Genomic DNA, 22,817 nt, shown 5'->3' on the forward strand with positions numbered 1-22,817 from the left:
GAGGAGCAGCCAGATCATTGCCCCTTCTGCAGCAAGCACACACATCATGTCACGATGGAATGCCCTCTTCCGATTTAGTGGGAGACTGGCATCTTCTTGGTCAGGTGCAGTGTATGACGAGCTCCTTTTGTCCTTACATGTCTGGAGAGAGATGATGCAGTTTTGTGACACAGCTTCTAGTCCTGGGTGAATCACTGAGTTCTCTCCTTTTCTCCTGGCCTGTTGATACCTGCATGCCTGTCTTTTCTGGGATTTGGTAAGGATTATTTGCAGCTCAAATCTCAAGGGATCCACATCCTGTCCTTTGATAATCTTCAAGGCTATCAAAGCAGTCTTTTTTTTTTTTTTTTGTGAGGAAGATTAGCCCTGAGCTAATTAGCTCTGAGCTCTTTTCGCTGAGGAAGATTGGCGCTGGGCTAACATCCGTGCCCATCTTCCTCTACTTTATATGTGGGATGCCTGCCACAGCATGGCTTCATAGGTGGTGCATAGGTCTGCGCCCAGCCAGGATCAGAACCTGTGAACCCATGGCTGCCGAAGTGGAGCATGTGAACTTAACCACTACGCCACTGGGCTGGCCCCCCAGGCGATCTTTGAATGCCTCGCTGCAGCCTCCACTGTGGGTCTACACCATTACCCCCAGGCTGATATTCCCTTTAATAACACCTTCTGCACTTCATGCCAAAGCAGAGCGGTTGGTTTCAGACTGTCCTGTTTCTTAAGTGTTCCTGCTACAGAGTACAGTGTTTCTCTGCCACCGTGTAATGCTCGTTCTCGTGTATTTGTTTTAACACTCTTCTAAAGTATAAGCTCCCTGAAGGCAGGTGTGATGTTTAATCCCCTTGGCAGTGTAGGGCGTATCCTGGGCACTGGTTAAATGTAGTGTCTTCAGCTTGCTGAGATTTGCAATGATAAGCTTTGCTATTAAGCAAATAGAAAGCAAATTTCAGGCAGTTAATCTCTAAAGTTTTTGTTTTAGATTAAACTCAGCAGAAAGAAAAAGCATTCTGATCTCCAGTATTTATTGAGGGAACATTTATGATGAGATAAAGGAAGGAAGAAACAAAAGCATATTATCAGTTTCAGAAAGCCATGGATGGGGGGCTCTGAATGTACTCACACATGTCTTCAGATCCTCTAAAGAACTTCTTTGGGATGTTCTTTCATTGACTTTTCTGATTTATCATAGGAGAGGAAAGGCCAAGGATTGGAAATAAGTTTTTAGTTTGGGTTACTGTATTGCCATGTTTGATTATAATCACTTAAAATATTTATGTTGTAGAATAGTATACTTGGCAGTCCTTACGTAAGTTGATTAAAAAGGACATTTGTGGTCATTTCTATTTTAAAGTCCACAGTTTAGGGGCCGGCCCGGTGGCGCAAGCGGTTAAGTGCGTTTGCTCCGCTGTGGCGGCCTGAGGTTCGCCGGTTCGGATCCCAGGGCGCACCGACGTACTGCTTGTCAAGCCATGCTGTGGCGGTGTCCCATATAAAGTGCAGGAAGATAGGCACGGATGTTAGCCCAGGGCCAGTCTTCCTCAGCAAAAAGAGGAGGATTGGCAGATGTTAGCTCAGGGCTGATCTTCCTCACCAAAAAAATTAAATAAATAAAAATAAAAGCCCACAGTTTGGTATAGGGAACAAGTCTGAGTGTGAATCTTGAGTTGGTTATCTTAACCCTCTCAAAGCTTCAGTTTTTCCATCTGTAAAAGGGGATAATGAAACATGTTTTGGGTTGTGTGAGGAATAAATGATAATGCGTACAAAGTGCTTTGTTCACTAAATGTCCCAAGAGTGGGAATGTCATGGTGCCTTGTGTCCTGTTCTCACAGCTCTGTCTCCAGGACTGGAATGCTCCCTAGGTGTCACACGGGCCATGCTTGCTGGAGTTCAGGCTCTAAGTGTGCACCCCTCTGGGTTGTTGGGGGAAGAAAATATTTGTTATTCCTAAATTGTATTTACTTACCTTACCATGGTATCATAAAGTTAATAGAATTTCTTTCTCTAGTATTCCATCCACTCTCTCAGGCTGAGTTAGTACAAAAACTTTAGGGCCGGCCCCGTGGCTTAGCAGTTAAGTGCGCGCGCTCCGCTGCTGGTGGCTCGGGTTCGCATCCCGGGCGCGCACCGACGCACCGCTTCTCCGGCCATGCTGAGGCCACGTCCCACGCACAGCAACTAGAAGGATGTGCAGCTATGACATACAACTATCTACTGGTGCTTTGGGGGAAAAATAAAAGGAGGAGGATTGGCAATGGATGTTAGCTCAGAGCCAGTCTTCCTCAGCAAAAAGAGGAGGATTATCGTGGATGTTAGCTCAGGGCTGATCTTCCTCACACACACACAAAAAAAGCTTTATGATTCTGTGAAGAAAGGTGAGATTTCAGTAGAAAGCAGTATGAGCAGAACAGGTGCTGTTAAGTTGCAGTGCCTTCCTTGTTAAGGTGCGAGGTGGTGGTGCCATATGATGAGGAGGATATGCCAAGGAAGGTTGGAGGAGGAGTGGTAAAACTTTTGATTGAATAATTGGTGTTGCACAGAGATATGACCATCCCTTAGTATTGGAGTCCTAAGTTAAGGGCTGTATCTTCATTTCTTTGATTCATTCGCACCCCCTCTAAGTTTCCACTTGTGAACGAGACCACCAGAATTTGCCTCTCAGTGAACATACTTATTCATCAAATGTATTTTAATGGAGTTATTGCGGTTCTAGGTAAAGACTATGCAACCTGAGTTAGTTATCTAGTACTCGGTGATAGTAGAAAATTTAGGAAGATAGGAACATTGCCATCTTTTTCTCTTGGGATTTAAAAGCTTCCCTTGAATGCTGTTCCTTCTACTGCTAGGTTCCTCTCTGTGGGTTAGGGACAGACTTCATTAGAGGCAGGCAGACAAGCTGCCACAGTGCCCTGCATTTTAAAACCATGTGGTATGATTTTTTTTCTTGGAATGTGTGTCATAAGTGTAATTCATATTTACAAATGCAGGGTGGCAATTTTCACTGTTAGAAACATGAAGGAGAGTTGAAAATAAGGGCGTTTTTCTTAGCTTGGACATCTGCCAAGAATTAAGTTTTCCGTTTAAAAAAACAAATGTGCATTTTCCTCATTTAAAGACTAAAAATCAGTCAAATGCCATGAAAAAGTTGCTCTACCGAAGGGGACAATTCTGGTTAGTGTGAGCCAGTGTAACTTTGCATGAAGTAATACCGATTGCAGTAACAGTTTTAATTCTACATCATGCTATGTCTGCTAACCTTTTGAGAGCGTTGAGGGGAAATAATTTAAGCTGTTTATTTAAAAACAAAAGACTTCAGTAGTGGGAATTTGACAAGTTGGTAGGAACAGTAGGAGTCCCTCTCTTGCATTTTATATAATCACTGTGGAAAGGGGATCCTGCTGCCATTATACCGTGGGCAGATAACTTAATAATAAAATTCGATCAGAGTTCTTCTTCTGTAAAATAGGATAATTACCTGCTTTGTTGCCCTCATAGGATTTTTCGGGATCTGTTGAGAAAATAGCTGTGAATAGCATTTGGGGGCTTTTCATCATTAGATAAGTGCGGTAATATTTACATGGTGCTTCATAAATAAAGCAAGCGATAGGCCTTTAATCTCTGTCTTCTGGCGTTTTATATCCCTGGATGGGACACCATATCCAAGAAATGTAGGCAGTAGGATAAGAAAGTCAAGTTCATAGCTGGATGTCAGGAATGTATATTTAATACGGACCAAGTCATTTACCAGGGTATTTTAAGAATGGATGATACAATGGAAAAAAAGGTCCTATTAATATTAAGTTTCACATCTCTCCATGCACAGGCCAGGCTTTTCAGTGACACAGCATGCTGGATCCAGAGTCAGGTGAAGGAAAGCGTTCATATTGTTCATCTATAGTGAGCAGGCTGCATGAAGCAGCCTTTAAGAGAGAATGTAGAGGTCAAATTGGAATGATATAGTAGATATCTCAAACTTCAGTGAACGATGCCTTTTCCTGTATCCTTAAGTCCCTAGCACAGTGCAATTGGTTACGATTGTGTGTATTTTCTCTTCACATACTACTAAGGCAGTATGAAGGAAGGCCATTTGTTACGGCTAAAGCGATGCCAAGGGAGCATGGGTAGAGCCTCCCTCATGAGTTGGCGACCTGGCTTTCACACACTTAAGCTTGTAGCTCACTCTGAGAGGGGAGTCATTAATATATTCTCTCTTGGGTGGTGTTCAGTTAATCACAGAAAAATTTTATCCTGTCAAAAAACTCTTCATGTAACCTCCTTAGCACAAGATTACACGCATATTAATATTTAGTACATTCAGTCCCAGCTTTAGTATTTTTCCTCAGGCTATTCTGCTGGCCATTTTGGTTCCTTGACACAAAGATGGCCCATCTCAGCAGATAGATTGTTACTTTAGTTAGATTTAAATTTAGAGGTTTTCTTTTTTTTTTTTTTTATTAATAAATGGAGAAGTACGTTACTTCCTCCCTACCCCCTCATCCCCCCATATTGGCCATGCCTTTTGAAAATGAGAATCGGCCTAAATTGACTAGGTTTGAGGTGGCTGCAAGCTGAATTAGGGAGAAAGGATCAGGGAATCAGCATGGGCCTCTGGTGGGAGTGGAGAAAGAAGGCTCTCATCTGAGTGCCCACTGTATGCCAGGTATGATGGCCAGGGCTTTATGTACTCTGCACTTTATTTATAGCCTGTCTTATTCTAGAAAGGACTTAAAGTGCCTTAACACATTGGATCCTACAGTGATCTTAGGAAGCTCGTAGAAGTTAAGCAACCTTCTCAAGGAGACAGAGTAACGAGGTGGTAGTGGAGGAATGATATCCCAAGGCTGCCTGAATCCCGGAATCATTTCTTCCAGTACATTGTCTTGTTTCTTAGAAAGGAGGCAGGCAGAATTCTTAGACAGTTTCCTGATTTAAACTTAAATTTAAAATGGACCTAATTTTGGAAGACCTGGTATGTGTTAGTGAAGATTAATGCCTCTGCGTGGTCTGTCCTCTGACACAAAAATAATTGATTAGTTGTTAGGTCCTGATTGAAGACTAGGAAGGTAGTTCATGTTGGGGACAGTGGAGGGAGGTGGTGGCATCTGTTGGAATGAGGTTCTTGGCCTGTGGATTTTATTTGTCCTAATTTCATGTATGTTAAGTCGTTGCACAGTTCCTGCTGGTGAACTGCTGGGCTATTGCTGGAGTCCACTCCACCATGACCACATATAATTGAGACATAATTGTAATAGAGTGTCATTTTCATGGAGTCGTTTTGTCCGAGTTGTAACTTGAGTTCCTCCATAACCTTTCCAGAATAAATGGAGAGCTTTCCTTAGGTTTCAAGTTCTAAAGCTCATAACTCTTGTCATCGTGAGACCACAAGAGAGGCAGGCTCTTGGAAACTATGGGGACGTTCTTTCTGTTTTAATTTATTGCAGAAGGGCTATTTTCCACAAAGTCCTTAAGTAGTAGATCATGCTCAGGATATCTGGGTAGCTCTTTGTTATTTGCCTGAGAAATAACCAGCAGAGCGTTGCAAAGAGTGGATAGAGAGGAACTAGACTGACAATAATTAAATCCAATACTCTTCATCTGGGTGAGAGGAGAATGACATCAAATTTGTTTGAAATACCTAGTGATACAAATGGATAACACATCTTTAGGTCTTAGGTCAGGAGTTAATGTAACTGTAAGAAAGTGTGCATGTGCGTGCTCTCTCTCTCTCTGTGTCACCCCAATCTCTTTGTACACTCCCTTTATTCTGGCTAATTATTCTCCATCTTCCCTACTTTGGGACTGCAAGAAAGCTTCAAAGAAGACTTTCAGTATAACTCTTGTAAAATCAAGTAATGGGTATTGAGAGTACACTAGGGAAAAATGACTATTATCCGTTTTTGACAATAAATATCTAGAGATTTTTTTTTTTTTGGTTATTTCCTTCATGTGCAATGTAAAGAAAGAAAGAGTGGTCAACCTGATGTATAGAAGAAAACATTATTTAAGTTGCTTGGATTGAGAGGTAATGATACATAAATTAAACCTGGGAAAGAAAGAGAGAATTGATGCTTTATCAAAACTCATTTGTTCTACTAATTGTTTGTTTATTAAGTGTGGTTCATTAGTATAACAAACCATATTCTATTGGAGAACATGGGTCTATGTTATCATCACTTTTGGGAAAAAGTATAGAAGAAATGATTAGTTGAAACTTCAACCATTCTGTTTTAATGATTGTGTGCAAAGGTGGTGCTGATTATCTTTCTTTTCTCTGTTTTTCAGGGTCGACATGTTAAAACAGGTCAGCTGGCGGCCATCAAAGTTATGGATGTCACTGAGGTAAGGTTGGATCACAAATATTTTTAAAGAAATCATTAGATAAACGACAAGGAGCCCCTGTCCCTTCAACCCCCAGTATAAAAGTATTGTTCTGTTTGGAGAATCGATCTTGAACAAATTGCCCTCCTGTGACATTGTGGGTTCATAAGGTCCAGCAGACTAGTTGGCTTAAATTGTTGCAGATGATCCCCAAGTAACTAAGAATCAGTAGCATTTTCTTTAAAAAAAAAAAAAAAAAAAGTCTGAGTGATGTCATCCTTGGCAACATAATGGACCATAATTGGAAACATCTTCTCTAATGGAAAAGAAAAGATTTGAGAAGGGATCATGGAGGTCACATGAATAGGGAGGTTGAGGGGTGTGGGGTGGAGAAAAGCTTCTCTAGGGTATTAGGCCACATTTGGGCCATTTCTTTTATTTTTAACATGGGGGAAAGAAGGCAGATCCAGCCAAGTTCCCAGAGGTTTGAAAACAGAAACATCTGCTAGAATGCTGAGCAGATTGTTGGCAAATTTAGTAGCAAAAAATAGTTCTTGAAATGGTCACATGAGGATTTACTGTGTAGCTTTAGATGGGAAAGAGGAGAGATTAACTCAGACAAAAAGAGTATATGTGCCTGTGTGTGCATGAACATATATGCACAAGTCCAATATTTAAAAAAATAGCCATAGATTATAATGAACTAAATCCATCTAATTTTAAATTATTTTCATCTGAAATTTTACTTTACACTTTCACAATTGCTTCTAACTTGCCTAATTATCAATAAGATTTACCATCATATATCTACAGATTCTAGAGAGAGTTAACCAGCAGCCTTGGGGATTTGGGATGTCTTTAAATCAAGCCATAATCTTCCCAAATCAGGGGTCTGTTGAGGGAGATAATGGCTAAACTGATCTCAGGTGTACAGTTGAGTAATCGAGAGAAGTCTCTGCTGCCCTGTTCTCTCCTTGGTCTCTAATAACCTGCTCATCTCCAGTGTGCATATTTTTTAGTAAGAATTAGAAAACATTGTCTCTGGACCACAGGACAACTGATAGAGCTTTATACAAACATTTGAAGATGTGACATTTTATGAGGTGACTGCTCTCTTTTGTCTGTCAAAGAGGATATGAAGACTTTATAATGAAAAAAGTACCATCGCTTGGTTGAATGGCCAAGAGATTCTTGTAATATACTGTGATATGGACTATTCTGTTACATTGTAGTAATCCTATCTTAGTGTCCAACTCAGTGGGAAATTGGATGCTTTCCAGTTAAATATTATTTTTAGGATTCTTTTAAAGAGTGGTTAAAGAGCAGCGAATTCTAACTTACTGTAATTTAAATACAATAGTCAAGTTATTTTTGAAGTGCTCTCTGAATGGAATGATCAGTGGCACCTTCCTACCAAGTCTCCGTTTATGCCACTGTGCATTTTGCTGGAGCCTGCGTTCTTTGACGTTTGTTACACACTTCCTGACTTATTTACAGGCAGACTTGTGGGTGCCGTTTTAAATGTAATCTTTTGGAATTTTATGAAGCGTTTGGAAGTCCTGAGAATCGAGTTTCTTCCCTCCCTTCAGCCTGTGCTGCCCTGGCTGACATAGCTGTTGTGGCTAACCAGGCTTTGTTCCCTTTCACATCTCAAATGGAATCTAAATGAGGTGTTTCTTCTCTATAGAGGTCCTCTTCATCTAAGCCTGGCTCTGATTATAAGTGTGCAATATATGATCACTTTTATAAAAAAGTGTAAAATATAGAAAAATATTTTAATAAGTTAAATCCTTATACTTCCATCACCTTATAGTAACCATTGTTGGTGCTTTGGTGTATTTCCTTTCAATCATCTCTCTATGAGCATAGCTATAAAATGCGTATCTGTGTGTGTAATAGATGCTTTTGTATTCCACTTTTGTTGAGTTGTATACAAAAGGTATTTCCTTGCCTGAAAAATCAGGCGGTGTTGGACAAATACATTTTCAGGACTCCTTTAAAAATAATTATGCAAAACCCATGTGTTCAAGTAAGATGAAAAGCAGATGGCGAGTCTTTTTTTTTTTTTTTAAAGATTTTATTTATTTATTTTTTCCCCCAAAGCCCCAGTAGATAGCTGTGTGTCATAGCTGCACATCCTTCTAGTTGCTGTATGTGGGACGTGGCCTCAGCATGGCCGGAGAAGCAGCGCGTCGGTGTGAGCCCGGGATCCGAACCCGGGTCGCCAGCAGTGGAGCGCGCTCACTTAACCACCAAGCCACGGGGCCGGCCCCCAGATGGCGAGTCTTCAGAACAAATACAAACCCAATCAACCATTTACCATATTGGCCTCTCAGTAGTGTTTCTTGTGTGCTGGTTTCATATGCTGACCTCTATACTGAGTGACCTCTGTGCTATAGCTGGGGGCACAGTGAGGGCCAGAGCAAGTGTTGATTACGAATTGAGGGCATCGTGCAGCTGGCACCCTGGAAAGCATGCCCCTCACAACCCCCCCCCCCCATCCCCCCTGTAAAGTAGTAGGCACTGGCCTGGGTGGGACCTGGGAGCAGCAGGAACCAGGCTGGCATGAGGGAGAATTTGAACTGATGTTTGTGGTTTCAACTCCAGCAGGAAGGGCTGTTGGAGAGAGGGTTCTGTTGAGGAGAGCAGGATTCTGCATGGTTTTTGACTTCTATTCATTTCGTCTCAGGAGCAAAAAGGTGTGAATGCTTATTCTTGGGAAAAATCACACACTTGTCCTGACTCTTGAGCCTATTCCTTAGGTGAAGTTGAGAGGCAATTACCAGGCTACTAGTTATTCCTCAGGCTCAGATGGCCAGAACAGCAGCAGGCTTGGGAAGGTAGATGGTGTGGCTGCTCTTCTCCTCAGCTGTCAGTTATGGGCAGCCCTGAGTGAATGTCCTCTAGGCTGGCTGCACTGAGTCCACTTCATCTGCTTTATTTGATTACGTGACCCTGGAAAATAAAGCCAACTGAGAATTCAGATTTCACCCTGAGGTGAGGTGGCAGGGACTATGTAGGAAACTAAAGGGTCTGGAAGGGAGGCATTTATTTGCAAGAGATGTACAGATCTCTTTATATTTCTTCTTGAACTTTAACAAATCTTTAGGATTTTGCAGGGCTCTTTTTAAAGAAAGCTTGTCATTTATCTGATTGGTTGTGAGAAGGATTTAAGGAGCAGGTTAAGGATATGTTCAAACTGGACAAGACCAGCGCATGAGATCTATAATATGTTGTTTTTGTTTTTGAAATAATTATAGATTTGCAGGAATTTGCAGAAAAGTGTATAGGGAGGTCCCATGTACCCTGCACCCACTTTTCCCCAGTAGTAACATGTTGCATAACTATATACAATATTATAACTGAAGTCCACGCACAAAACAAAGCAAGGCAAATAATTGCTTTTATGAGCTAAAGATTTGACCTGGACCCCCATGTTAGATTATAGTAACTGAGGCTGCACCATTACACTGTGTCTGCCTGCATGGCTTGGAACCAAGGCAGGCCACTGGAAACTGGCGTTGATAACAGTCCACAGAGCTTATTCAGATTTCTCCTTATTCAGAGTTTGACCTGCACTCATTTGTGAGTGTGTGTGTGTGTGTGTGTGTGATGTGTTTTGAAGGATACTTGAATTGGTTGTTTGAATTCTTGATAGCCCCTTCATTTCAATCTTTGTGTCTTAATGTCAAACTTGTATTATTGCTGTTATACATAAGGAACTGATAGTTTGTTTCTTGCAGTTTTGGGGTATCCCGTATTTTGAGTTAACACTTTGGAAGGTAAAAAAGTGAATTAGCTAAATCAGTAATTCTCAACTTGGAGTCCATAAAGTCTTTGAATAAGATTTGTCTCTAAGAATTAAATTTTATGCTTTCATTTTAATAATTTTCCCCGAATTTTTTTTTTTTTTTTGGGTGAGGAAGATCAGCCCTGAGCTAACATCCGTGCTAATCCTCCTCTTTTTGCTGAGGAAGACCAGCTCTGAGCTAACATCTATTGCCAGTCTTGCTCCTTTTTTTTTGCCCCCCAAAGCCCCAGTAGATAGTTGTATGTCATAGTCGCACATCCTCCTAGTTGCTGTATGTGGGACATGGCCTCAGCATGGCCGGAGAAGCGGTGCGTCGGTGCGTGCCCGGGATCTGAACCCGGGCTGCCAGTAGCAGAGCGCGTGCACTTAACTGCTAAGTTAAGTGCAGGGCCGGCCCTTCCCCAAACTTTTTATTATGAAAATGTTCGTAATTAGAAAACTGTTGAAAGAATGAACACTTTCTACCCCTCACTTAGATTCAACAGTTGTTAACATTTTGTTTGTGTTTATGTTGTATGTGTTTTGTTGTGGCAGCACCATGACGCTTCACTTGTAAATACTTGAGCATGCTTCTCTTAAAATAAAGACAGTCTTCTACACAATGATAATACCACCCAGGAGAATTAATTAATAATTCCCGAATTTTACCTAATGTTCAGTCTATATTCAGATATCCTCAATTGTGCCAAGAATGTTTTTATAACCACTCTTTCAAATCATAGTCCAATCGAGGTTTGTGCATTATGTTTGGTTATCTTTTAACTCATTTTTAATCTTTTAATCTAGATCAGTTCCTCTGGACCCTCTTTGCCCCTCCCACTGTTTTTTTTTTAAAAAGAAATTGACTTTTGGAAGAATCTAGCCAATTGTTTTGTAAAATATCCCATATTCTGGATTTGTCTGATAGTTTCCTCATGTTGTGCTTTAACTTATTCCTCCCTCCTATATTTCCTGTAAACTGGAAATTAGGTTGAGAGGCTTGATAAGACACAGATTAGGTATATTTTGGTGAGAACACCTCGTTGGTGGTACTAGGTACTTCATGTTGCATCACAGCGGGGGGCACATTCATTCTAGTTGTCTCACTATTAGTGAAGCCAAATTTGATCTCTTGATTAAAGAGGTGACTGCCAGAGCTGTCTTCTATAAATGTGCATATTAGCTTTGCACTACATAAATAATCTTGAGGGTGATACTTTGGCACTGTGTAAGTATTCTGTTCACCAACGCTTTTTTAACTAATGGTTTTGGCATTCATTTGATGATCCTTGCCTGAGTTAGTTATTACTGTGAAATGATGAGTTTCAGATTTTACCTTCTGTATTTATTAGTTGGCATCAGTCTCCACAGAAGAAGTTCCGTTCTGACCTACTCCCACCCTTCCTTGTCTTCTCTCCTTTTCTGGATATTGCTATAGACATGGGCAATTTTATTTATTCAATGTGTTTCCATCAGTTAAAGCTGCAATTATTATTAAATAATCAAATTGTGCCACATTTGATTCAGCCTGGCTTCTGCAGCTCTTTGACATGACTCCATTAGTTTTTTAGTACTTCCTTGTTTTCTGGCACAAGTAGATATTTGAAGCTCACCTGCATGAATGTGGAATCCCTTCCTCTGAGGAGCCTTAGTTCCTTATAGTGGGAAATGTATTTAGAAACCAAAATATGGACGCTCATTGCTGCTGTGGTATTACTGCTTCTAGGCCCTTTCAATAGACAGAGTGTGGAAATATGTTTTTCAAAAATCAGAGTTTTATCTTAATTTCTTTTATCTAGTGTATTTTATATTTCTTTCTCTTTTCTCCTAGACTGAAAAATCTTGGTTCCTAATAAAATAACACTTTTACTTTCTTGCTTTATCCTTCAGTGAACATAAAATCATTTCAGAATTACAATAATAATGTTATTACTTAACAGGAGACATGGAGTGAAGTTTAAGATTTCTCTGAAGTTCTTTGTCATTAGAATATGTTTGTTAAGGATTTACAGTTAGAGTGCTGTATTCAGAAGTTACTTGAAATAATTCTTTTCTCTGTATGGTTTATTAATTTGATATGTAGCTAGATTGTTTCTATTTTGATTCATTTAATAGGGTTTGCTTTTCCTCCTGATTAAATTAACTTTTTTTTTTTTTTTTTTTTTTTCTTTTTCTTTTTTTGCAATGGAGACTGGCCCTGGGCTAACATCCTCTCCTTTATATGGGACACTGCCACAGCACGGTTTGACAAGTGGTGTGTCGGTGTGCGCCCAGGATCCGAGCCTGCGAACCCCGGGCTGCCGAAGCAGAGCGCGTGGGCACTTAACTGCTGCGCCACCGGGCTGGCCCCTAGATTTAATTTTTGAATGTGTAAATCATTTACATAGTTCACAAGTCAAAACTATATAAATAAGTGTGCATTTTGATAAACAATTTAAATAACCTTAGGCTAGATCATCTGGATGATGGGCCACCTCATGCCTGAGTGTTACTGTGCAGTTTCAGTGCCCTTAGTTGTGTTTGTTATTGCTTTGGGCAGAGCAGGGCTAAAGATTTCTCAGTGTGATGCGGAGACAACAGAGGCAAACTTCATATCTGGTGTTTTATATCACACAGAGGTGAAGTGGTGCTCTGTGGGAGGATGTTTCACTGCAGTTCACCTCCACTGAGTGGAAGAGCTGCGTCCAGTCCAGTCTTCTGGCCGGTCCAGTGGTCTTGCCTCCACTTGGCCTTTCTGGCATAGGGTGGGGATAATGTAGGAGCGTCTCAACGTTTGGTCTCTGGACCCACAGCAGCACTTGGGAGCTTGTTAGAAATACAGTGTCTCAGGTTCCATCCCAGACTACTGCATTAGAAATTCTGGGTTGGGGCCCAGCAATCTGGGTTTTAACAAGCCCTCCAGGGGATTCTGAAGTCCTCTCAAGTTTGAAAACCCTTACATTAATGGAACCTTAGGAAGGAAGTCACCCCCTCATGTCTGCAAGTGAAGAATTCCAGCTCAGAGACACTGACACTTCTTTTATTTATTTATTTATTTATTTATTTTTTTGTGAGGGAGATCAGCCCTGAGCTAACATCCATGCTAATCCTCCTCTTTTTGCTGAGGAAGACCGGCTCTGAGCTAACATCTATTGCCAATCTTCCTCCTTTTCTTTTAAATCCTTTTTCTCCCCAAAGCCCCAGTAGATAGTTGTATGTCATAGTTGCACATCTTTCTAGTTGCTCTATGTGGGACGCCACCTCAGCGTGGCCCGACAAGCGGTGCGTCTGTGTGCGCCGGGGATCCGAACCCCGGCCGCCAGTAGTGCAGCGCGCGCGTGCTTAACCGCTAAGCCATGGAGCTGGCCCCGACACTGACGCTTCTTGCTCAGGAATACATTGCTAGTTAGATTTCAGGGGTTAGAACTCAGATCTTTGATTCTCAACTTACTGAACCTTTAAAAGTATTTACAGTTTCAAACATCAGGTTCTACGTAGGCTTGCTGAGAGAGCTGATTTGATTTGGACCTTAAAGGATAGATGCATCTTGACTCTTTTTCTTCATTCTAAAGTTTGTTTTTAGCAGATCAGCCAGAGCAGACTTTCTTTTAGTCTTACAACCAAAATGTTTGTGATTGGTAATTGTGGCATATTCCTTGGAGGGCAGGAAGATGCTGGGCCTGATGCCCGTTGGGGCATAGGAAGCCCCTCAGTCGATTTTATTGATGATCCTCCATATTCCTTGCACTGTGCTCCTGGTTATGTGAGAATAAAAGCTATGTAAAACTTGGCCTTGCCTAGAACAGGCAGTAAAAACCTAGCCTCTGTCTATCATCAGATAGACAGGCAAGAGCCACAGGAGAGGCGACCCAGTGCTAAGCTGTGTATATCACATCTGGTGGACAGGTATTTGAGTGCCAGCTGAGCTAGGTCCACAGAGGAAGAGGACAAATTTGTTGCTCTCAGGGAGTTCTCTGGCAAGAGGGAGCAAAACAAGCTTACTCCAGTGACAAAGCAAGGCCTTGTGAGGCTTAACAATTTTACCCCTTTTCAGTTGGAGGGGGGCACAATGTAATGAATGTGCTGTTCTTGTCTAGACTGAAAATAAGAACAAAAGGAAGGGAGGGCGAGATCTCTGTGGACTGTGTGACCTATTGTTTCATCCTGTTGTTCCTCAGAGGCCGGTTGAATGCTGCAGGCCTTACCGCTTGGTACAGGCTTCAACCATTTCAGGGAACTGGTGGCACTTTCTCCCTGCCCTTCCGCGGCTCTGGCAGCCTCACCATGGGATCGTTCAGGGTTGTCAGGGAGAGCAGTCAGTGCATCAGTGAGGCCACGCTCCGCTCTCAGTTTTTGACAGTGCTTGTGTGTCCCCCTGCTCCCAAACATTCTTTCTTGCCTCATCTTCTTCTGCTTTTTACCTTTCTTAACAAACTACCTTCTTTCTCTTAGCTACTGAGAGAGAAACTGATGTGCCAAATTTGTGGGATGCTCCGTTTCCTTGTCTGACATTTTCTGACCTTAGATAGCTTCTAACTTAATGTAAATGATCTTGATCTTAGATTTCAACTTGCTCATTTGGATTGTTTTCCTTACTCAGCCTTTCTATAGAGTAAAGGTCATAAGTTGTACCTCTGTATTTTTTTTTTTTTAATATTGGTACAAGACAAGCCCTTGAAGAAAAGCTCTTAAAAATCAATTAGAAGTTGATTAAATTTTGATTTATTTTAATTAAACAGTATGACAGTGATTTTGAGAATAGTTTCACTGTATCCTCATAGAATACAACAGTTTTTCTATCTTATTTTCGTTATCATCTCCCTAAGAAGCCTTTTAAGATATTTTTTCCTAATCATCCCCTGTGAAATTGTAAAATCTGTATATATCTATTCATGTACTGTATGTATGTCTTTATGCTTTATACATAAAAGTGGTAAATTTTTCTCAACCTCTAAGAACGACTTTTCGTCTCCAGCAGGGATGATACCACCCCCATTGAGAACAACTGGTGTAGAGTAAGTTAAAGGACCTTTTACAAAAGTAAGCGTTGTGCTATTACTAATATTTTCCTTTTTAAAAAAATTCACTAGATATTGGAATTAGTCTTCAGCAGTAAAGAAGATCTACTAGCTGGGAAAGTGTAGAGTGGATGAAGTGAACTAATATTTTTTTAAGGACTTGTGCCAGGCATCACATTGGGTAGGGTACAGGCACTTGCTTGAATTCATGCAGCAGCCTTTGAGACAGGTATCATCATCTCCTCTATCTAGATGAAAGAACAAAGGCTGGGACTCTGACCCAAGCTTTTCTGATTGTAAAGCTTGCCCCTCTTTCTCCGATCCCTCTGTCCTTCTTTCCCCCAAAGTAATATAAAGTTAAATTAGGGTAAGGTCGAACAGCTCAACAAATAGGTACCTGTTAAAGTATTTTAAAAAGAAGTATGCTGGAGATGATGCAATAGTGAGATTTTTTAAAGGTTTTTTTTTTTTGTTTTGTTTTTGGCAGGGATAGAATGTATTTCTATTTTGGAGTAATTCATTCTAATTTAAGAATGCAACTGGGAAGTTACAAGATAAAATTCTCCTGTTTTCTTCTTGTCTATTTAATAAGTAAATAAGCAGAGGAAGGTTAAGACTAAGTTAGCTGTATATACCTCAGCAGACATTTTATGTTTTTCATGTTGAAGGGCTTTCATTTTATTTATGGATGACAACAATTAATGTTCAGAAAGGTGATTGACATACCCCAAATTCCATAGCTTGTTGCGAGAATAGCATCCCAATCTTCTTTTCATTGAACCGTGATATCTTCTAGTTCAGTTTGGGAGCATAGCAGTGGTATTCTGTAGTTGGGTTCTAATGTAGTGGCAAATAACAAATTGCAATGCCCTGTAAATCGTAGGTACTCAAATCTTAGATGAATTGAACAGGTTCTATTTTTGGTGGGTACTTGGAGAAACAGGTACTAGATACACGTTATTGGTTTCATTGTCTAAGAAAACTATAATAATATATTGTCACAATAGAGGATTCTTAAAGATAGGATCATGTTTTATAGCATTCTCACTTTTTGTAATCAAAAATATTAATAATCATAGATGTTATGCATTAAATAAATAATAGTAAGACCTGCTCTTCACACTTAAATTTCATCCCTCTAGGAAAGAAAAGAAAGGAGTCCTTTAAAATTATTGGTGGTTAGAAAGAGTGAGTACATTTCTGGGTTTTGTTTTTAGAATTGTCATTGAACTAATAAAAATGATTTATCTTTTTTTTCCCTCTTTCTTATGAACATAAATTTGAGGCCTATAAATATTTTTCAAGGTGAATTTATAGTTTATGAGCCTCATAGAAAGTTGGCCTCATTGTTTAATAGTCATGTCCTGGCTTTCATCCCAAGACAGTATTAACATCCTTTCTTAGACTAGGGCCTAGAATTAAATTTAATAAAGCTTCAGTTTCCTCATCTGTAAAATGGAATAATAATTCCTACCTCTTGGGCTTTTGTCAGAATTAAAATTGTATAATAAATATGAAGTGTCTAGCATATTAATTTTTACATGGTAAATGAGAGTTTCTTTGTTCCCTTCTCCTCATTAAAGATATTAAAATAAAATAACTCAACACTTTTGCTAAAGACGTTTTAGCACACCCAGGTGCCCTCCTTAGCTACTGTTCTCATGACCTCTCCCAGGTGGCCCTCCTCCTCTCTGTCTTTCATCCCTGCAGGCTTGTGCATCAGGTGGCTTCTTTGTCCCTTCTGGTTATAGCCACCACTCTCTGGTCCTTGGCTACTTTTATCCTGCCCTGTGAGGTATTTTCTAGTGCTATTTTAATGACTACCTAGAGGAGAAGTTTCCACATGTTCATTTCATGCTTGTGTTATTCTCTACTAGATTAGACTTTTTGTGGGGAGCTAACTCTTTTAGGATTCTCATAGCCCTTCCAGGCTTATGACAGAGCCCTTCACGTGGGTGGTGGTCACCTTATATTTGTTCTTTCTAAAACATGTCCTGGCAATTTTAAAGGAGAATTTCCAAAAGTGTTTTGAGCATTGGCAAAAAAAAAATATAGATCTCATTTTATAAAATTAGTCAGCCCTTATTTTAATGTGTATGGGCTAGTATATTTTTTATTATATTGCTTTATAATCATATATTTTCTCTGTTGCTTTGTGGGGTAGTTTTAAATATTAAAAAGGAATAGAGAAAATATATCTTTCATTCTTACTGAAAATATGACAGTACTAATTGCTTTGGTCAGATGCAGTTTTGGTTCATTGGGACTAGAAATGGCAAATGTCAACCATGGTTTGCAGGTTTTTGTTTTTTTAAATGGTATTCATGAAGTTGCACTAATTCATTCATTTAAACAGTTACTGCACACACAGTCTTTTTAATACATACTATTCTCAGATCTGGGGTGGAATAAAAAGATTAGTTCTCTGGAAGGAGCTAGTGCTATTGGTGCTCTAGAAGGAGCTATTCTTGATCTCTTGGTAAAATAAAACTTGCTGTGAAAGGATGCTCTCTAGCATTGTTAATGAACAGTCTCCAGGCAGAGCTTCCACTTTCTTAGTTTCATTCCATCACTTCATGAAGCACAGCGTTTTTCTAAGTAAAACAAATAGTTGAATTAAAAAGTTTTATATAACCTAAATTGCTATTTTTTAAAATATGGACACTGTTCTTTAACAATCCCATCCTCCCTCCCTCCCAGTGTTTTTACATTCATAGCCAATTAAAAAAAAAATTTTGTTTTTTGTCTTGACACTTCCTTTCTTACTTCTATTCCCAGCAAATTTATTGAAAAGGATGTGTATTGGAGGTTCTCAAGGCCATCCTCAGGTTCAGTGATTCGCTAGGAGAACTCACAGGACTCGGCGTATAGTTGTACCCTTAGCTGTGATTTGTAGTACAACGGAAGGACACAGCAAAATCAGCAAAGGGAGCTGCAGCCTTGCCCTTTCTCACTTGGTGGCAACTCCAACCTTATATTGGCTCCAGCCAAAAAAGGCTTGGAGTCTTCTGCGACTGCTCTCTTTCTGTCATATACCACTCATCTTGTCTGGTAGGAAATCTTGTTAGTACTACCTTCAAACAATATCCAGTTTGTGTCAAAATAATCTTGGCCAGTGGTGGACAGTGGGAGGGAGTAGGGCACAAGTTAATAACTGTTGTGTCTGTGTTAGAGGTACAAGAGAGTTACACTACTTTCTCTACTTTTGTGTATTTGAAATTCATAGCAAGTTATAATAGTCTATAAGTCTGTAAGAAAATATCACACTCATGCATCTGACCCCTTCTCACCACAATCGCTACTGCTAATACCTACCACCTGGTTTCAACTGCCGTCATCTCTTGTCTAGATGTCTACAGGAGCTCCTAATACTTGTTCCTGCTTCCTTGCGTGTTCACTGGTCTTTTCTCAGTATAGCAGCCTACCGATCCTTTTGAAACAAAGTCAGATCAGAATCTTTCATTGCTCCCTACTTAAAGTAAAAGCCCAGGTTCTTACAGCACCCTACTTGATCGGCCTCCCCCCCTGTTCTTTCTCAGACCTCCTCTCCTACCCCCCCTCACCCTCACTTTAAACACACAGCCCTGCTCAGCTGTTCCTCCAACCTGTCAGGGTGCTCCTGCTGGAAGATCTCTCATTTCCTGTTTGTTCCCTCCCCTGACATGCTACTCCCTCATGACTGCATGGCTCGCTGCCTCCCCATCTTCATGCCTTGACACAATGAATGGCACCTTCCTGCTCCTAATGCTCTTGCTCTCCTTTTTTCATTTCTATGCCACAGTATAACTGGCTTATTTATTATACTTAGTGTATATCACCTGCCTCTGTCGTTGCTCCACTCATCCCTTTATCCCCAAGAACGCTCCATGATGACAGGGGTGTTTGTCTATTTTTTCAGTGATGCATCATCCCAAGCACCAAGGCAGTGTCTGGCACATAGAAGGCATTTCATGAATATTTGTTGAATGAACGAATAATGTGAGTGCTGGAAGGCATATTGGAAATCTACTAGAGTACCCCTTCTTTCTTTTTATACGTGAAAAACCCAAAGCTCAAAGAAGTTATGGTTGGTTGATGGTTTTGTGTGATGTGTGTGTATGCACGGGTGCTTTTGTTCATGAAACAATTTGAAAATTAAATTTTTAGTAATCTTTTAATTATATATGATGAGATACCCTTTGAGATGTGGTAAATGGTGGGGCAGTACAGTTGGAAAGAAAAGGTTTCAAATATCCTGGGCCCATTCCATTGAAACACTTCATCTTTTAAAATAGTAAAGCCTTTTAAAAGGATTTTATTAGCTTTTCTAAATATAATTCCAATAACTTGCTTTCCCGTTTTTATAGGACCTGAGTATAAATTCATAGCTTAAACTAAACTGGCCATATGATAAAACTTGCTGGAATTGCTTGTTTTATTAGTCTGTTGATGTCCAGTGAAAATTTATGGTCAAAACATACATAGTGTCTTACGTTTATATGACAGTGAAAGAGCTTTTAGAATAAAAGCTTTGATTGTTTAATTGGAGAAACCTTACCCCTCCACCTCCCATCAGCATCACACTCTGAGAGAAGGAAAGTGAGAAATCCGTAGTGACAGAATTCCTGTCTTCTGATTATTCTGATTTTTGTACTAACCCTATAGAAAAGAGGGTTGACTTGAGTGGGATTGCTCTAAAACAAGATTAGAGAGCCAGCTAGTTGATTGGCTAAGGTTTTAGCTTCCACATCTGCAATATTGTGGGTGCACTATTAATCCATAGATGGCCCTTACGCAGTGCAGGCAGCTAGGCTCTCTCTACCCCAAGGTGGAAAAGCTGTCCTTTGGCAAATGAGCAGACCTTGAGAGAGCAGCGTTACTCCCCATCAGTGCCCTGTGACATCTTGGCTGTGCCACAGCTTAGACTCTATCCCCTAAATTTTAACTCTACTTGCTAACACAGCACGATGAAGCCCAAGTTATATTCTGACTGTAATTCTGCCCCAAAGCTCATGTTTGTTTTAATTGTTCACTTTTACAGGTTCACATTTGTCTCATGGAACCTTGGCCATTATATATTAGTTCAGTGTGTGTTAGAAGTTTTAAGTGATCTTTAGAATCATTAAATTATTTAGCTTTTGTTTAAAACCGTGGTGAGGTGAAAGAAATTGATCTCCTGGCTCCTCTCCCTAGTACTCACCGTGGCTAATTAGTCTCCCACTCAGATGCAGAGGGCAGGCCCTGACTAGATGGAAACCTGCCTCCGAACCCAGACTGCTCCTGTGGTCTGATGGGGGCCCTGGGGTCCAGGGGGCTTTTCTCCTGGCCTGAGGACCCTGTGCCAATTCTCTTTTACCCTCATTTCTTTTATGTCTAGACATTCTCAGACACTTTTTTTTTCTCTCTCCTTAACATACCTGTGGTGTAGCAACGTAGGTGACAGGTTTGGAAGAAGCCTCTTCTCAGGGGTAGCTGTGTCTGCTTGCCTTTGTCTGTATGTGAAGTATAACATGCATACAGAAAAGTGCGCAAATTGTACGTTCAGTAAATTTCCAAAAACTTAACACACCCCACTCATGAGCCAGCAACTAGATCAAGAAACAGAACATTGCCAGCACCCCAGGAGTGCCCTTGGTGCCCCCATCCAGTCACTAACTCCTCCCCCCCAAGAGTAACCACCACTACCCTGACTTCTAACATGATAGATTATTTTTGCTTGGTTTGTACTTGATGTAAATGGAACCTGGTACTCTTATGTCTGGCTTCCTTCAGTTAACATTATGTTTGTGAGATCCATTCATACTGCTGCGTATAGAGGTAGTTTATTTATTCTCATTGCATTTAGTATCCTATTGTGTCCTACTAGCTTCCGAGTGAATACATCTCTTCCGTTAAGTGTAGAGCTGGCTGTGCAGCCTAGCGCCATCTTGTAGATACTGAACTGAATTGCTGCTGAAATAGAAGGAAATTTACTGCATGTAGGAACTTCTTATTTAATGGATAAGAGATGCTGAGGTGCATGTTACAGGGAAAACCTTCCCTTTATTTCTCATATTTTGGGCATGGTTAAATATTTCTTTTCTGATTTAATTTTATTTGCTTAACTGCAAGCGTCATGAGAAAGAGTAGGTAATGTTGCTACCTTTGATGACTAAAGTATTACTGAGGAGCTTCTTTCAGAACCCCCCAACCTCGTTGGCTTCTGAGCTTTTCCCGCTGTTACTGGCCTTCAGCAGAGTTTTTACACAGTGCCCTTGGGGAGTGTTGTGTGGCAGGCGTCTTAGCGGTGACATCACACTGCCGTTGAATTTTCATCCTGTTTGTGAGGCTGGTTAGCTTTCCTGCTGACCCTGCTGCACTTGCAGCATGTCTTTCCCCTCCTCCCTTCAGGTGGTAGAGGTTTGGGGTGGAATAAAGATGGAGAGATGGAACCAAACAAATAAAATTCTAAGCGAGCCTGTGCTCTCGCCCCACCCTGCCCTGCTCACCACCCAGTGCTCCTCTCCCACTGTGGCCCCTCACGGACCTACAACTGAGACATCTCTCAGGGTCTTCTCTTTCTCATTTCTAATGACAAGGATGTTTTAAAAACAGTAGTCTTTGGAATGACATTTTGTCTTTAACTAGGAGAGCCGCAATAACAGTACTCACTGTTAGGTTGAGGGAATATGTCATTTTGTGGTATTTCCTGATGAGGAATCACCTTCCCATGAGCCCCCTTGGTGATCTCTTCTCTTGAGAATGAGTGAGAGAAGGTGTTTATACAAGGGAAGGGCGGACGCCTTCCTGGTCACTGCTTTGCTTTCGATGTGCCCGGGGACCTCGGCAACTTCTAGTGTCTTGTCACTTTTGTTGATTACTGAAGATGCTGAATTTTTTCCCCCTGAGGCTTCAACTGAAGAAGACTCCCCGGTTATTTGTTCCTCCTTAAGTTGTTTAGAAGAAGAAGAAACAGTATATTTGGAAAATGACCACACAGATGATTTTGTTCAAAAAGGGAAGGGAAGAGAAGGCTGTTGAGATAGAAGAGGTTACGGTGTGGAACTACAGGGTAAAGCAGCAGCGTCCCTGAGTCTCTGTGAGAGCAGTGGTCTGACTGGACCTGACTGTTGTGTGTGATTTGGTGCATATGCAGTGATACTGCTGACGCAGTTCCAGCAGCCTGTTCTCGTGTTTTCCTCTCACCTTCCGTTTAACTTGACGTAGCACTTCTTCATGATAGTTTGAGTAGGTAGACTGTTATGTCTTGCTGTGTTTAAGTGCTTTATAATGATACCATGCTTTCAAGAGGTGTGTGTGTAGAGGGGATGTTAGGGTAACTGCCAGTTTTGTTTAGTGATTCTAGAGACAAAAGGGACAAGAAGGTGGTAACATTTGTGATCAAAGATGCTTCTTCACGATGAAATCCAACACCGTGAGTTATTTTCTTCAAGATAAGCCCGCTGCCTTACTAGTGACCACCAGTTCCAGTTATTTTCCTCTGTGCGTTTTTATTTTCCCCACTGGGAGGATGGGAAGCAAATACTCATTTCCCCTTAATTTGCTGGTGGGGTTGGAGATGACTAGAGATGAGTGATGTTGGTTGTGGGTGCAGTGTGTGTGCGGTTGGGGCCTGGGAGCTCGTGGAGAGCGATTGCTGGCTTTGTGCAGATGTGAGGACTCTGCATCTTCTCTTAACCCATGGAGCCCATGGCTGTGGCCCCACCCTTGGTTCTTATAACAGCAAAATTCAT

At 40.8% G+C, this 22,817-nt stretch overlaps 1 protein-coding gene across 50 annotated transcripts in view; it reads left to right on the top strand.

Moving 5' to 3' along the window:
• MAP4K4 (mitogen-activated protein kinase kinase kinase kinase 4) overlaps positions 1-22,817 on the top strand; it is a 198,106-nt gene that overhangs the window by 82,433 nt on the left and 92,856 nt on the right. For all 50 annotated transcript variants that reach the window (XM_087426243.1, XM_087426244.1, XM_087426248.1 and 47 more), the window contains exon 3: positions 6,283-6,339. In XM_087426243.1, the coding sequence (XP_087282369.1) occupies positions 6,283-6,339 (57 nt within the window). The remainder of the gene's footprint in view (positions 1-6,282; positions 6,340-22,817) is intronic.

The sequence above is a fragment of the Ceratotherium simum genome, chromosome 40, assembly GCF_057802395.1.
Source record: "Ceratotherium simum simum isolate JZ-2026a chromosome 40, ASM5780239v1, whole genome shotgun sequence".
In the NCBI taxonomy this organism is placed as follows: Eukaryota; Metazoa; Chordata; class Mammalia; order Perissodactyla; family Rhinocerotidae; genus Ceratotherium; species Ceratotherium simum.